The sequence below is a fragment of the Ochotona princeps genome, chromosome 24, assembly GCF_030435755.1.
Source record: "Ochotona princeps isolate mOchPri1 chromosome 24, mOchPri1.hap1, whole genome shotgun sequence".
Classification (NCBI taxonomy): domain Eukaryota; kingdom Metazoa; phylum Chordata; class Mammalia; order Lagomorpha; family Ochotonidae; genus Ochotona; species Ochotona princeps.
This window is the reverse complement of record NC_080855.1, coordinates 3,116,626-3,131,265: the sequence shown is the minus strand read 5'-3', so window position 1 is coordinate 3,131,265 and position 14,640 is coordinate 3,116,626. Positions and strand designations below refer to the sequence as shown.

The following is a 14,640-nucleotide window of genomic DNA, read 5'->3' as shown; positions in this document are numbered from 1 at the left end:
CATCCCAGAGAGCAGCTGGCAACCTGCAGTGAGCTGCTGTCCTTGCTGCTCACTAGGGGGTCTCCGCCCTGAGCCTCGGGCATACATAAAACTTAGAAGAATTCTTGCAGAACACATAAGAATAAGTTGTTATTTTCTATGTTGCTCACAAAGGCTTGGCTTTTTAGGATTCCTTGATTTAACATGAAAATTTGCAACATGCCCCAGCACATGGTGGTTCCAACCAGCCATAGACAAACCAGCTGACACGGAAATACTACCTAAACACTGCCACTATTTCTGACATCAGTGGACCCCGGGGTACCAGCATGTGGCCTGCCTGGTGGTGGGGACCCCATCCTCTCAGATTCTTATCAGAAACCTGTCTTGCTGGTTGAGGGCACACATATGGAAGATGCGCATGCTGGCAGTCCTGGCCCCCTGTCCCTTGCTTCCTGATTGCCAAGGCCTGCCACTCACTGGCAGACTGGCTCCATCACTGACTATCGTCAAAGCCAAACCAAGGGGTTGGGGGAGCCCAGTGCAGTAGCTCAGTCCTTCCCCTTCAAGCACTAGGATCCCGTGTGCTTGAAGGGGATCCTACATGGCTATAGCTGGGGGCCTGGGCACTCGGGCCATCTTCCACTGCTTTCCCAAGTGTTCCAACAGGGAGTAGAAATGGAGTTGGAGCAGTGAGGACTAGAACCCTGCTACGTGGAGTGGCGGCATCAGTAGCAAGGGCTTAACCCACTGTGCTGCAGGGCCAGCATTGTGCTGACCAGTGGCGCCACCTCGCTGGAGTTCCCGTGTTGGAACACAGGCCCCTGGTTTGAAGTTCTCAGAACAGCCATTCAACTCCAAGCCTTTCCTCCATTCTTGCTTTCCTAGGTGCTGTGGCTTTTGAGTTTTGATGATGACAAAAACACCCTGGCAGACGCCGTGGACAAGTACTGCATTGGGGTGCCTCCCATCCAGTGGCTGGCCTGGATCCCCCAGCTGCTCACCTGCCTGGTGGGCTCCGAGGGCAAGCTGCTTCTGAACCTCATCAGCCAGGTCTGTGGACCAGCTCCAAGCTGTGTCTTTGTTTTGAGCTTTTTTTTTTTTTCCCAGAAAGCAGATTTGAATACTCAAAGCGTTAAAAAATAAATCCAAGAGATGGGAAGATTGAAGGCATTTAGAGCTCTGTTACTAGAGACCATACTGAAAAGTCACTACAGAATGTGTCAGCGTTGAAAGGAAATACTAAGTATTGAAGGTGTGATTTGTCTCTTGCGTGTGCTGCATGAGCTCTTGCCAGGGGAGGGTAGGACTGGCAGTGCTGTGTGGCCGAGCAGGATTCCACGGCTGACTGCTGCCCCGTGCCGGGTGCACGTCCAAGTCAGCCTGCAGTCAGCAGCTTTTGTACCCGGCACGCAGCTCAGCCCTGGCATGGGGCTGAGGGATCTGGTGGGCCTGGCTCCCGAGGAGAGACTGTCCCATCTTCCTTGGAGAGCAGTTCCAGAGCGTGTGTGCCTGTGTAAAGGTGAGGGACACCGCAGCGGGAACCGCGATGCCGTCAGGACAGGTCCCGCCAGTGTGTCGGCCTCGGAGTTGCCGAGCAGTGCCTGACTGCCCCGCAGCACCGCACACACACCCAGAGTACAGCCGATGCCTGTGCTGATGGCTTGCTGTCGTCCATCTGTCAGGATGTGGAGTCCATCTGTTTCCTGTGCTCACTTCTCTCACGTCTCCTGGGGCATGTTCACTAGCTGCCCAGTAGTGGTGGCGAAGGATTGGGGATGTGTGGCCGTCTGCTCAGGCCCCACGTGGGCTCCCTTTCCGCTCCGCCGGAGTCCAGCTCCAGCTGAGTTGGGAACTCAAGAAGGGTGCGTGGACGGACCACTACAATTCCATGATCATCGTGGACAATGCGAGAAAGCTGTCCGCTTTATTTGTACAAGACCAGTCAAACTCTGGCTCAGACTTTTTACGTCATGGTCAAGTGGATGTTTCTAAGGATAATTCTGCCATTTGTTTCACCTAAGGCAGGATGTTCTCCATCCTGGTGCCCATCAATCAGTAACACATTCCTACTGCAATCCTCATTCTACAGCTAGTCTTGAATCAGCTAGGGAGGAAATGTATCACAGAAGGCAGGACCCAGAGATCAAAGGAAGAGGGAAAGAATACTACACCTGGGGGCAGAACACTCTTGATTAGCATATGGTCAATGGGGGAGAAAAACCCTAAGCATAGGTTCCCACCAACTGGGGGCAGAACACCCTTGATTAGCATATTGTCAGTGGGGGCAGCCGTGACAGCAATAATGAAAGGCCTTTTGGCTAAAATGGTATCAGCAACATCAGCTTCCAAGCTCACATCGATACTATATGATACTATACATTAAATCTGCAGAGGCAGGCAATGCCTAAATAGATTACAGAAGTCTCAGTGGGGTTCTCCGGTGTCCATGCAAAGGGAGGCGGAGCTGCGTTCAGGTGGTCGTAGAGACATCCTGCCATCCTGCCGGGGCCCTGCCACACAGCGGGAAATTCCTTGTGGCCCTGCCTGCAATGGAACAATACTCTTCACACCTTCCTGTCTTCCACACGGATCACACGGACCCCAGCACCCCTCCTGTGCAGGGCCAGACCCCAGCACCCCTCCTGTGCAGGGCCGGCACTGCTGATGGAACTACCAGTCAGCATAGCTCACGCCTGCAGGGAACTGTTTCTCTTAGAAAGATGAGCTTGTGTGTGGCTTTTGTTTGCCTGAGGAATATCCAGGTACCTTCCTCAGGCATTTCTGTCTCCAGTGAGGAGATGGAAAATTCTGCTGGGTTGATGAGATACAAACGGTAGCCTGGCGTGGGTCTTCAGGCTGTGTGTTGGGTTGTTGCTGCAGCACCTGCTTCCTTGTACAGGCAGACCTGACAGCTGTCGGGGGAAGCAGTGCTGTTGACAGCCTGTGTCTCTGTGCAGGTTGGACGTGTGTACCCCCAAGCCGTCTACTTCCCCATCCGGACCCTGTACCTGACCCTGAAAATAGAGCAGCGGGAGCGCTATAAGAGCGGTAAGTCCTGGGAGCGGGCCTCCTGCACGGGGGCTGCTGGGGACACCCTGGTCCACGAGGGACACGGGGGTCGTGTGGGAGCCTCTGCCCTAACATGTCAGGCTGCTCCTCCTCCACCCAAGCTGCCGAGCCATGCCTAGAGAGCTGGATGGAGTCCGCCTTGCCCCGGCGCTCTCAGTGCGCCCTGTGGGCACAGTGCAGTGCCTGTTGCTGTGCGTGCTGCCCAGGGTTAAGGAGTATCTTCAGCTGTCTGGTCAGTCAGCATTACCAGTTGTTTGTGAACAGTGACTTGAGACGCAGACTCGGAGCCTTTGGAATGGGCCTAGAGTGTGTGCAGAACGACTTGTTTGGTGTCGTCTACACGTTGAACGCAGTGCCCGCCTGCTTCACAGGGCGTAGATGCCCACAAGCATGGCCTGCAGGTGCCTGTAGAGTGGGGTGGACTAGGGATGCATGGCCCATTTCAGACTCAGCCTAGGCTCTGCCTGGCCAGAGCCATGAGCTAACACCATACTGACGTGCACTAAGGGTCTTATAGTGTGTTTCTCATGAAGAAAGTGGCTTTTTCTCAAAGTATCTTTACTGTATGATTTGGCTCTTCTGGATGGAAAAAAAAAGGTGTAGCCTTGCTTAACTGCGCTGATCTTCAGCAGTCAAGAATTTTCCCAACATTTCATTTTTAAAATGACTTGAGGAGACTTGTAGGAGGCTAAGAAGGTGCTCAGAGTGACCCCCTGCCCCTCCCCGGACTCGTCACTGTCCTCTGTGTCACATCTGCTTTCTCTCCATGAACTTAATCCTCTGGAGGCAGGTAGCAGACGGCTGCGCCCTCCGCCCCTGAGTCCCTCCGCGCACCTGTCCTTAGAACGCAGCCCCTGGGGCCGGGGCTGGTGATGACTCCCACACCGGCAGGAACCGGCGTTCCTTGGCCAGAGGGTTCTGTGTAGCCCCGAGCTCCGGCGTGGGTCGGTTCTGCGCTGACGTTGGCGTTGTGTGTGTTGCTCTCAGATTCTGGACAGCAGCAGCCAAGTTCAGTGGGTAACCAGTCCCATTCTGCATCAGATCCAGGGCCCATAAGAGCGACAGCACCGATGTGGCGCTGCAGCCGAATCATGCACATGCAGCGAGAGCTCCACCCCACCCTTCTGTCTTCCCTGGAGGGCATCGTCGATCAGATGGTCTGGTTCCGAGAAAACTGGCACGAGGAGGTACTTGAACGTGCTCTTGCCCGAGAAGTGCGTGTATCCTTCTGTGTGCTCGTGTGGCCCTGTGCTCTTTGCATGACGCCTTGTTGAATTTAGCCTTGGACTAGGCAAGTCGTGTCTGCTAGAAGGAGGAGACAGAAGAAGGGGGCAAAACTGAGAAAGCCGGACCTTGCTGTTAAACGCTGACTCGGGTCACCGCTGTGGTCACGGTTACCCAAGCGCTTTCCAGGGGTGGGACTCGATGTCGTGCGGGTCTTTGCAGCAGCTGGACCACCTCCTTGCTGCATGCCGAGGCCCAGCTGTTTGCGTCCTTGGTTTACCTGGCAGCCCCACGTGCTACTGGGCCGTGCGGTAATGTGAACCTCCAGGCTGTGCAGCACCCAACAGAGAGACTTTGCCTCTTCTGGGTTCTGAGTGGGTCTAGAAAGAGCCCGGGTGGGGAGGGGCCGGCTGCTGTCTGGGACAGAGGCTCCATCTCAGCGTGACTCCATCCCTTATACCCCAGGTCCTCCGACAGCTGCAGCAGGGCCTGGCCAAGTGCTACTCGGTGGCATTTGAGAAGAGCGGAGCTGTGTCTGATGCCAAAATCACCCCCCACACACTCAACTTCGTCAAGAAGCTGGTGAGCACGTTTGGGGTGGGCCTGGAGAACGTGTCCAATGTCTCCACTATGTTCTCCAGCGCCGCCTCCGAGTCTCTGGCCAGGCGGGCACAGGCCACTGCCCAGGACCCCGTCTTCCAGAAGCTCAAGGGCCAGTTCACGACTGGTGAGTCCTGCTGCCCGTTTCCTGGGATGGGGAGCATTTGTGTAGTTAGCAGCTCGGTGGGTCATGACAGCTCTGTGTTGGGTGCCCCGTGAGCCTCTGTGGGAAGGACCAGCTTCAGAACCCAGGCCGCATGCGTGCCCGAGCCCGCCTGCTGCTGCGTCTGCCACAGGAGGTGCCAGCTGGAAATGGGGCTCAGGAGCCGGCGTGGGCTCAAGCCCAGCTGCCCTCCCCTTCCCGGGACCCTGCCTTCGGTTGATTTGGAAGGTGAGGTGATGGAATTTAATGCTACAGGACCCGGAGCAGCCATGCATCCTGGTAGCAAACTGAGAGGGTGTTTGTTTTCCTGCCTTGGTCCTTGGTCAAGGCAGCGTGTTCCCCACACCCCATGCAAGCTGAGTGCTGCGTCTGCCTGGTATTGCATGGCCCAGGTGTCTTGATATGTCACATTGGGGGATTCCCCCCCACCCGGGGCATGCATCTGTACACACACACACACACACACACACACACACGAGCTATTACCATGTGAAAACACTTGTGCAGCACAGTTTCCCAGGGTTAAAACATTTCAGTTTAATTACTGCTTTTGTAACCTTCTTTAAACATCTTTCCTCGCTGATGGGTTATTCCTTGGAATAAGGGTGGTTCCCATCTGTAGAAAACATGTTGTTTTAAGATTTAGTATTTGTTTTGAAAGTCAGAGTTAGGGAGAGACAGAGATCCTCCACCTGTTGCTTCACCCCTCAGATAGCCACCATGGCCACGTCGGCCAGGGCTAGACCAGGCACTTGATCTAAGTCTCCTGTGTGGGTGAACGGGCCCAGGGACTTGCCACCTTCTGCTGCTTTTCACAGGCCTTTAGCAGGGAACTGGATCAGTGGTGGAGCAGCTGAGACTCAAACTGGTACCCGTGCGAGATGCCAACCTCAGAGGCAGCAGATTTACCCCGTATACCACAACATTGACCCAGATAGTGTATCTTTTCAAAAGACTCACTGTGTTTTCCTAACACAGTTGAGAGCATCTGCTAAACAGGTTGAAGTAATACAAAGTGGAAATCGCCCTTAGCCACAAGAGACTCCAGGGTCAAGGAGGCTCCACCTGCCAGCCTCATGTTCCCCAGAACTGGGCTCCAGAGTGGACACTGACCCAGTCACCCCAAGAGCTTCAGCCTGGGTGGGGAGCTGGGGGCATGCAGGCACACAGAGCTGTATGTGCCCTGAGGCTTCTCTTGATAAGCCCGGTAGCTTGCAGGAGGGAGGAGGGCCTGGGCCTGTGGGCGTCGCCTCTGAAACAAACACTGAGCAAATGAGGGTGCAGGAGGTGAGGGCACTGGAGGGGGCGCTGGAGGGACACGGGAACCCCATGGTGGTCTCGTGGCTGCCGCATTTCCTAAATGTCACACACCTGTCCCTCCGGGGTGTCTACCTGTCAACCACAGTGGTCAGGAGCATCCCGACTCTTGACCCCTTACTGTGCCCTGGGGAGAGAGTCGACTGAGGTTTTTAATTGAAGATGCATTTTAATATTGACTTCTCCCTTACAGATTTTGACTTCAGTGTTCCGGGCTCCATGAAGCTGCATAATCTGATCTCTAAGTTGAAAAAGTGGATCAAGATCCTGGAGGCCAAAACCAAGCAGCTTCCCAAATTCTTCCTCATAGAAGAAAAGTGCCGCTTCCTGAGCAATTTCTCGGCACAGACAGCTGAGGTGGAAATCCCAGGGGAGTTCTTGATGCCCAAGCCAACGCATTATTACATCAAAATCGCGCGGTGAGTGAGCTGCTGGGTTGGGCAAGGCTGTGGGGGCAGAGCTTGAGTAAGCCGCATGCACGTGCCTAAGACGGAGGTGACTGGGGGGCTGCAGTGTCTCCAAGGGTCTGCTCTCACCACTGGCTCAGCTGTCTTGAGTGAAGCTTGAGTCTGCATTCCATGACACCCCTGCTGAATCGCCTTAGGCTGGGGTAAGAAAGTTCTTCTATGTCGAACAGAAGGGACTGCTGGGGAGCCACTAGGCGTGCGTGCTACTTGCGCGTTGTGCCCCACAGTCTGGGACGGTTGTCTTGGTGTTCTTTCTGGGTCAGATGCAGCCCCACCTTGCTCTCCTTGCTCTGTATTCAGAGCTTAGACCCTTCTGCCCCTGACATGGCCGGTTCTGCCAAGTTACAAAACGTGGTCCTGCTGTGGCTGCCTTGCCTGGGAGACCAGCTGACCCGACAGGCCGAACGCTGCAGCGGCTGCCCAGAGGAAGGGAGGCTTTCATTGTGTGCCCGCCCCGGCAGGTTTATGCCCAGGGTGGAAATCGTGCAGAAGCACAACACGGCAGCCAGGAGGCTGTACATCCGTGGGCACAACGGCAAGATCTACCCATACCTGGTCATGAACGACGCCTGCCTCACCGAGTCGAGGCGAGAGGAGCGTGTGCTGCAGCTGCTGCGCCTGCTGAACCCCTGCCTGGAGAAGAGGAAAGAGACCACCAAGAGGCACCTGTTTTTCACGGGTACGTGAGCCATGTGCTGGCTGCAGCTGCACCTGCATTAGTGTTGGGGTGTGGGCCAAGCCCCTGGTAGGCCTTGCTCAGGAGCAGGCTGCTCGATGGGACTGCGGTTCCCAGCTGCCCACGGTGCACTGGGGCCGTACCCATGTGCCTGTCACCCTGCTCCTCTGGCCCCTGTCTGGGCACTGCGCCTCCTGGACTACATATCCACAGTCCTGAGTGCTGGGGGGCCAGGTGCGGGGCTTAGGAAAGTGGGAGGCAGACAACACTGTCATATGGCACGAGTAGCTGATGAGTGACAACCCTGAGTGGAGTTGCCAGGGACCAGGCAGGCAGTGACCTACTTCCTTTTGTAGCGGGCATGGGCCACACTTGAGGTGTACCCGGAGATGGGTTATTGCTGGGACGTGTCAGCCTGTGTGACCTAAGAGCTCTGACCTTTAAGTTGATAGACTGATAAAACAGCCCTGGTTTAGCTATGCCACCTTTGCTTGCCTGTGTGGGCTACACTGACACCAACCTCTGGTGCAGGGGTCACCATGGCTGGAGGCCCCCAAGGGCAGGTGGCAGTGGGGCCCCGCCTCACAGGCAAGAAAATCCCTGCTTTCTCCAGCTTTTCTTTAGCAGACGGCATAATACCTTCGCCTGATGACTCAGTGTCATTTACCCCGCAAACAGCCCTGGGGGTAGGTACTGTCACCCCATTTCTAAATGAAGAAGTGAAGTTCACCCAAGTCTAGGAACATTGGCCAAGGGATGTCCCTGGGAAGGCAGGCTCAGGAGGTGGGGGCAGGCGCCTCACCCCAAGGCTGGACTGTGCCAGGTGTGCTTGCCATTGTGGGTAAAGTAGAATGGGAATGGGCTGTGAGTCCCATGCGGAGATGCTGGGTAGTTCTCGGGGCCACCCTGGTTCTCCTTACCTGTGCCATAGAACCCGAGTAAAATGTACCCTGCTTTCCAAAGCTGGAGAGCATCACAGTGGACGTTGCTGTAGCGGAGACCAATCACAGCTCCGAGCAGGAGGCAGGGACTGTGGCCCGCGGTGGAAGGGCGTTGACAGCTCTTCGTGCGTTGAGCCGGCCTTGTCTGAACACAGGCGATGCAGCTGTCTGCTAAGGGTGCGGGTCTGTGACCAGGGGACCCCGCGAGCTGTACCCCTCGACACATGCAGGTGCCTGGCAGTCGGAGGCGATACTGACCTGTGGCTTCTCTCCGCAGTGCCCCGGGTCGTGGCTGTGTCCCCGCAGATGCGCCTCGTCGAGGACAACCCCTCCTCGCTGTCACTCGTGGAGATCTATAAGCAGCGCTGTGCCAAGAAGGGCATCGAGCATGACAACCCCATCTCCCGCTACTACGACCGGCTGGCCACTGTGCAGGCGCGGGGCACCCAGGCCAGCCATCAGGTACCACTGGGCCTGAAGGCAGCAGGCATGGTTGCGGGCACCCACTGCTTTAGTCACTGCTCCCCCGCGAGCTGGCAGGTGTTACAGTGGCTGAATGCATGGGTCACCTGGAAGTGCTCCAGCTGGGGCGCATCTGTCCTGTGCTCTGGAATAGAGTGGGAGAGTGTATGATGGGCTCACTACAGCCAGGCACGTCTGGACTGAGGGGCCTTGGCCTCCAGGCTCTGCAGACCAGCCGAGTCACTGCCACGTGGACCTCTATACACCCCGAGAGGAAGCAACCACAGAGAATGAGCCTCACATTACCTGGGGTCCACTTCCCTTCATCTGGGTCCCGGGGGCTGTCTCCCCACCACAGCACTGCCTGGGCGTGCTGTGCTCCCCGTGTTCTGATTAGGACTTGGGGCGGGCTCCTGTGTGGCTCGGGCCATGGCCTGGTCGTGGTGGCCCAGGGGTTTGAGGGAGTCCTCGGGAGGCTGTGGTGCACACCGCCTGCACAGCCCTCTCTGGTTCCGCCGACAGAGCGCAGGGTTCCCTAGTGTGAGGCGTGCCAGGGGCTGCGGGGCCAGCCAGGGTGTCCCGGCAACGTTGGCACCCCGGGCCTCCTCCTGCTCTTCATTAAGCTGTCATTCCCTGGTGTTGCTACATCCGGAGTTGTGCAGCCCTCTGGACCCCGCAGAGAGCTTCCGCATCACGTCAGGAAGACATGGCCTGAGGCCGGCCACTCCCTGGTGCTCTCTGCTGAGACAGATGTGGAAGCGCTCCTGGTAGTGCCGGGGCTGCCTCTCGTCAGAGGAAGGAGCAGTGCACCGGGATCCATTTCTTCTTCCTTTGAAATGACCTGGTGCACGGATATGCACACCGGGTCAGTCCCCTAGGCACCTGGAGATGAGTCATGGCTGATGCTGCCGGTGTGTGAGTCCGTGCTTTCATTTCCCTTGGACGTGGCTCCAGGAGTGCAGTTCATGGTGACTCTGAGCATCTTCTGAGGACAGCGTGCTAGGTGGGAGGAGCTGGCCTGCCAGTCACGTGGGAGCAGTCGTGAGAGGTGTGGCCTGTGCTTCCTGCCTGGCTGTGCGTTCCCTTTGGAAAATGTTCACACAAACCTTCTACTCATCTTTAATTTGGATGGTTTGACTTGTTAGTTCCAAGAATTCTTGATAGACCTGACTGCCAGGAACTGTGTACCGGCCATGTTTTCCTGATTTGTTAGCGTGTCTAACAGAGCCACGCAGGTCTGCCCGTCAGAGTGCTCTCCGAATCTGCCGCTCTGTTCTTCTCTGGCTTTCCTGGGTGTGTGCTGTGTAGGCCCGGCGTGGTCCATTTAGCGGCAGCGTTAGCCTGCACCTGTTGTGTATGGGAGATGGGGCTTCTGCCTGGGTGGGCAGTGTGCAGCCGGGGAGTAAATCCAGGGTCTTAGCAGGTGTCCATGGCACACGTGTGGCTGCTGTAGGAGTGGATGGGGTGCTCTCTGCAGTCTCAAGGCGCTTTGCTCCGTGTGTGGGAGAGGAAGGCAGCGGGGAAGTGAGTTACTGATGGCCACAATCCCGTGGTGGTGTGCAGCCAGTTGGAGGTGTAGACCTTGAGTCTTTCCTGATTGGCTGGCTGGGGGCCCAGCTAACTGCGTGAGCTCCTGTGAGGCTCGCTCAGCCTGTGGTGCTGGCCAGCCGCGCGGGTCCCCGGGTGGAGCTCAGCTTTGGGTCTGTGTGCCTCCGCGCAGCTCAGGCAGCGCTTGTGTGTCACGGCTTGGCTTGGCTTGGAGGCAGAGCTGTTGGTGTTGGTCAGGTGGCTTCCCTGGATGCTCCTGTCAGACGAGGCCCCCCCACCCCCATGCAGCCCAGGCTTGGGGTGCCCCGAGAGAGGCTGGGGAGTTCTCCTGTAACTCCTGTGGGCTCAGGCAGCGGCAGCACGCCCCCGGCACTTGCAGGGGGCTGCAAGGCTGTGCGTGTTGCAGGTCCTCCGAGACATCCTGAAGGAGGTGCAGAGCAACATGGTGCCGCGCAGCATGCTCAAGGAGTGGGCGCTGCACACCTTCCCCAACGCCACCGACTACTGGACCTTCCGCAAGATGTTCACCATCCAGCTCGCGCTCATCGGCTTTGCCGAGTTCGTCCTGCACCTCAACAGACTCAACCCCGAGATGCTGCAGATTGCTCAGGTGAGTGGCCCGCGCGGCCGGCTCTGCCCCTGCCACAGCTGCGTCCTGCGGCCGGCACCTCTGAGTCGTCCCTCTGGCACGTTAGGACACCGGAAAGCTCAATGTTGCCTACTTCCGATTTGACATCAACGACGCGACCGGGGACCTAGACGCCAACCGCCCTGTCCCTTTCCGCCTCACCCCCAACGTCTCCGAGTTCCTGACCACCATCGGGGTGTCTGGCCCGCTGACTGCCTCCATGATCGCCGTGGCACGGTGCTTTGCCCAGCCCAACTTCAAGGTGGGTCACGGCAGCACCGTTACAGAGCGGGCGTGGGCTGCGGGGCCGACGGTGCCAGTGGGAGGCAGGCGCAGGCCGGGGCTGGGCGCCAGGCGTCTGCTCCTTAGGCAGATTGAAATGCTCACAGAGTAAAGGGATCTAGAAGTTTCTGCCAGGTTGTTGTCCCCAGTGCTTGCTGCTGCACGTCTGTGGGCCGTGGCGAGCCACACAGGGAGCTGAGGTATACAGTGCAAGGCCAGGTGCCCTGGATGCCCCGGTTAGCATGGGGCTGCCCACACGCTGTTTGCCTGGCGCTGCCCTGGCTGCTCTCATCACACTCCCTGACTCGCAGAGGCAGTGCTGAGGCTGGGGGTGGGCTGCCTCTTGATGTGTGGCAGGACACAGGCTGGGGTTCGAGTCTCGTTCCTCATGGTCGGAGGCCCGTACTCTGGAGACAGTTATCTGTGTATTCCCATGGCCCACTTGCCGGAGTCCACTCCGGCGGAGTTCAGAACTCAAGAAGGGTGCGTGGATGAGGCGTAAAAAAATAGACCACTACAATTCCATGATCATCGTGGACAATGCGAGAAAGCTGTCAGCTTTACTTACACAGAATCAGTCAAACTCTGGCTCAGACTTTTTACGTCATGGTCAAGTGCATGTTTCTAAGGATAATTCTGCCATTTGTTTCACCTAAGGCAGGATGTTCTCCATCCTGGTGCCCATCAATCAGTAACACATTCCTACTGCAATCCTCATTCTACAGCTAGTCTTGAATCAGCTAGGGAGGAAATGTATGGCAGAAGGCAGGACCCAGAGATCCAGGAAGAGGGAAAGAGTAGGTTTCCCCTACACCTGGGGACTTAGCACCCTTGATTAGCATATGGTCAATGGGGGCAGCAATAAAAGGCCCTTTTGCTAAACCGGTATCAGCAACTTCCAAGCTCACATTGGTAGTAAACATTAACTCCGCAGAGGCAGGCAATGCCTAAATAAATTACAGAAATCTCAGTGGGGTTGTCCGGTGTCCATGCAAAGGGAGGCGGAGCTGCATTCAGGTGGTCGCCGGGCCCTGCCACACAGCGGGAAGTTCCTTGCGGCCCTGCCTGCAGTGGAACAATGCTCTTCACACCTTCCTGTCTTCCACACCGACCACACGGACCCAGCACCCACTTCCAGGGAGGCATTGACTTCCCGAAAAGGCATCAGAAACCAGTGGTTCTCCAGAAAGTTTCTTGGCAGTCTTCAAACCAACCCGCCTTTAAAAAAAAAAAATTTATTTATTTTTATTTGAAAGGCAGATTTACAGAGAGAGGGAGAGAGAGAGAGACCCTTCACCACTGGTTCACTGCTCAAGTGGCCAAAACAGCCAGAGCTAAGCCAATCCAAAGCCAGGAGCCAAGAGCCTCTTCCAGGTCTCCCACACAGGTGCAGGGTCCCAAGGCTTGGAGCTGTCATCCGCTGCTTTCCCAGGCCACAGGCAGGGAAGGATTGGAGTTGAAGCAGCTAGGACAGGAGCAGATGCCAATATGAGAGGCCGGCACTGTAGGCAAGGGATTAGTAGGCTATATCACCATGCCAGCCTGCTTTAAATCCTTCTAAAGTTTTATTTATTTTTATTGGGAAAGGCAAAGGGTGACAGAGAGAGTCTCCCATCCACCAGTGTATGCTTCAGATGTCACTGGGGTCTGGTACTGGCCTGGCTCAAGCCAGGAGCCCGGAGCTCAGACTGGACTGCCCTGACAGACACCCAGGTGCTGGAGGCAGCAGCTGCTGCCCAGGGCTCCCGAGCGAGCAGTCCAGGGCAGGCCGTGGGCATCCCGCGCAGTGCCCTGCTGTGCCGAGCATCCCCCTCAGAGCCCTTGGCTTCGCGGCAGGCTCTGCGTTGCACCCGGCCTGGCTCTGCAGTGACAGGCCTGCCGGAGCGGGCCAGGGGCTGGGTCCCAGGCAGCAGTCCAGGCTGTCGGTACTCGCCTCTGCCCCAGTATGAAGCTGCCGTTCTTGTGGAGGCACAAGTGTTAGCTCGTGGTCCTTCCGCGGGGCTTCATGAGAAATGCACGTTAGGCTGAGCGTGGCGGCGCGGGGCTCCGCTGTGTGAGCCTGGCAGTGCCTGCACCGGCGTGCACCAAGCACACGTACCCTCAAATTGTGTTTTCCGTGAGCGTCGTCACGTGACACTGTGCTTGTGGAAGTGGCTGTTGGGCAGTGCACAGGAGGCCCCATGGTGAGGGGCTGGTGCTGTTGGGGCCACCTGCTGCCCCGTCCTGCCCCGGCAGTGGGGGCCCTCGGGATGCTCCCTGGCTCCGCCTGGGCCATGTCGTGTCTCCCCAGGTGGACGGCATTCTCAAGACGGTGCTCCGTGACGAGATCATCGCGTGGCACAAGAAGACGCAGGAGGACACCTCGTCGCCGCTGTCGGCCGCAGGGCAGCCCGAGAACATGGACAGCCAGCAGCTGGTGTCCCTGGTGCAGAAGGCCGTCACGGCCGTCATGACCCGCCTGCACAACCTGGCCCAGTTCGAGGGCGGGGAGAGCAAGGTGAACACCCTGGTGGCCGCTGCCAACAGCCTGGACAACCTGTGCCGCATGGACCCTGCCTGGCACCCGTGGCTGTGACCACCCCGGCTCCAGGCTGCTGTGGCTGACTGGATGGTCGGAGGCCCTCGCCTGTCGGCTCGCTCCCCTGAAGCCACGAGGGGTGGAGCTGCACGGTCGCAGCGCCGTGTCCTGAGGAGTGACGGGGCCGTGGCCGCCCCGAGGAGTGGGGCTTCCCCGTCTGGAGCCGCTCTGTGGCTCTTTTTATGGTGTTCCTCCCCATGTGGGGTTGCGGGTTGCACATACGTGTGTTTTAAAAACCCCTTGAGAAATAACGGCCGCAGTGGCCCTGCAGCAGCCCCAGGAGACCACCGTGGCGTCCGGCAGCAGGGCGTGGAGACAGCCTGCTGGCCGCCGGGCGGAGCTGACCTTGGGCTCGCGTGTGTCAGTGTGGGCCAGTGGCGCTGTGCTGTCCGTGGGCAGCAGCATCCTTCCCTGTTGTGGACTTATTCAACCCAGCAGAGCCCGCGCCTGCGCGGCTCTTGGCTGTTTCATAGGTACTGTCAGTGTGCCTCATGGACTACTTTCCTCCCTAATTTAAAAAAAAAGAAGTTTGTCAACTTTAGTCCTTCTGTTAAGTTCACGTTTTTATAAATCTTGAGTATCAAGAATGTTCTATCTAAATTTGTACAGTGTGATTTTTTTTAGAATAAATATTTTATAAAAGGGCCTGCCGTGTCTTATTTGGGAGGGTCCCCTCTGTTGCAGCTTGCTCAGCTCTGCAGCT

General features: G+C 57.2%; 1 protein-coding gene across 6 annotated transcripts in view; it reads left to right on the top strand.

Annotated features, from left to right (window-relative positions):
• The window catches only part of TRRAP (transformation/transcription domain associated protein), a 103,270-nt gene extending 89,002 nt beyond the window's left edge, over window positions 1-14,268 (top strand). For 4 of the 6 annotated variants that reach the window (XM_058681145.1, XM_058681146.1, XM_058681147.1 and 1 more), the window contains exons 62-71: window positions 868-1,032; window positions 2,940-3,030; window positions 4,039-4,238; window positions 4,741-5,002; window positions 6,549-6,774; window positions 7,284-7,501; window positions 8,717-8,901; window positions 10,856-11,059; window positions 11,145-11,339; window positions 13,650-14,268. In XM_058681145.1, the coding sequence (XP_058537128.1) occupies window positions 868-1,032; window positions 2,940-3,030; window positions 4,039-4,238; window positions 4,741-5,002; window positions 6,549-6,774; window positions 7,284-7,501; window positions 8,717-8,901; window positions 10,856-11,059; window positions 11,145-11,339; window positions 13,650-13,934 (2,031 nt within the window). In that variant the 3' untranslated portion in view covers window positions 13,935-14,268. The remainder of the gene's footprint in view (window positions 1-867; window positions 1,033-2,939; window positions 3,031-4,038; window positions 4,239-4,740; window positions 5,003-6,548; window positions 6,775-7,283; window positions 7,502-8,716; window positions 8,902-10,855; window positions 11,060-11,144; window positions 11,340-13,649) is intronic. The other 2 variants (XM_058681149.1, XM_058681148.1) reach the window with 1 other exon arrangement.
• Window positions 14,269-14,640: the final 372 nt, after the last annotated feature.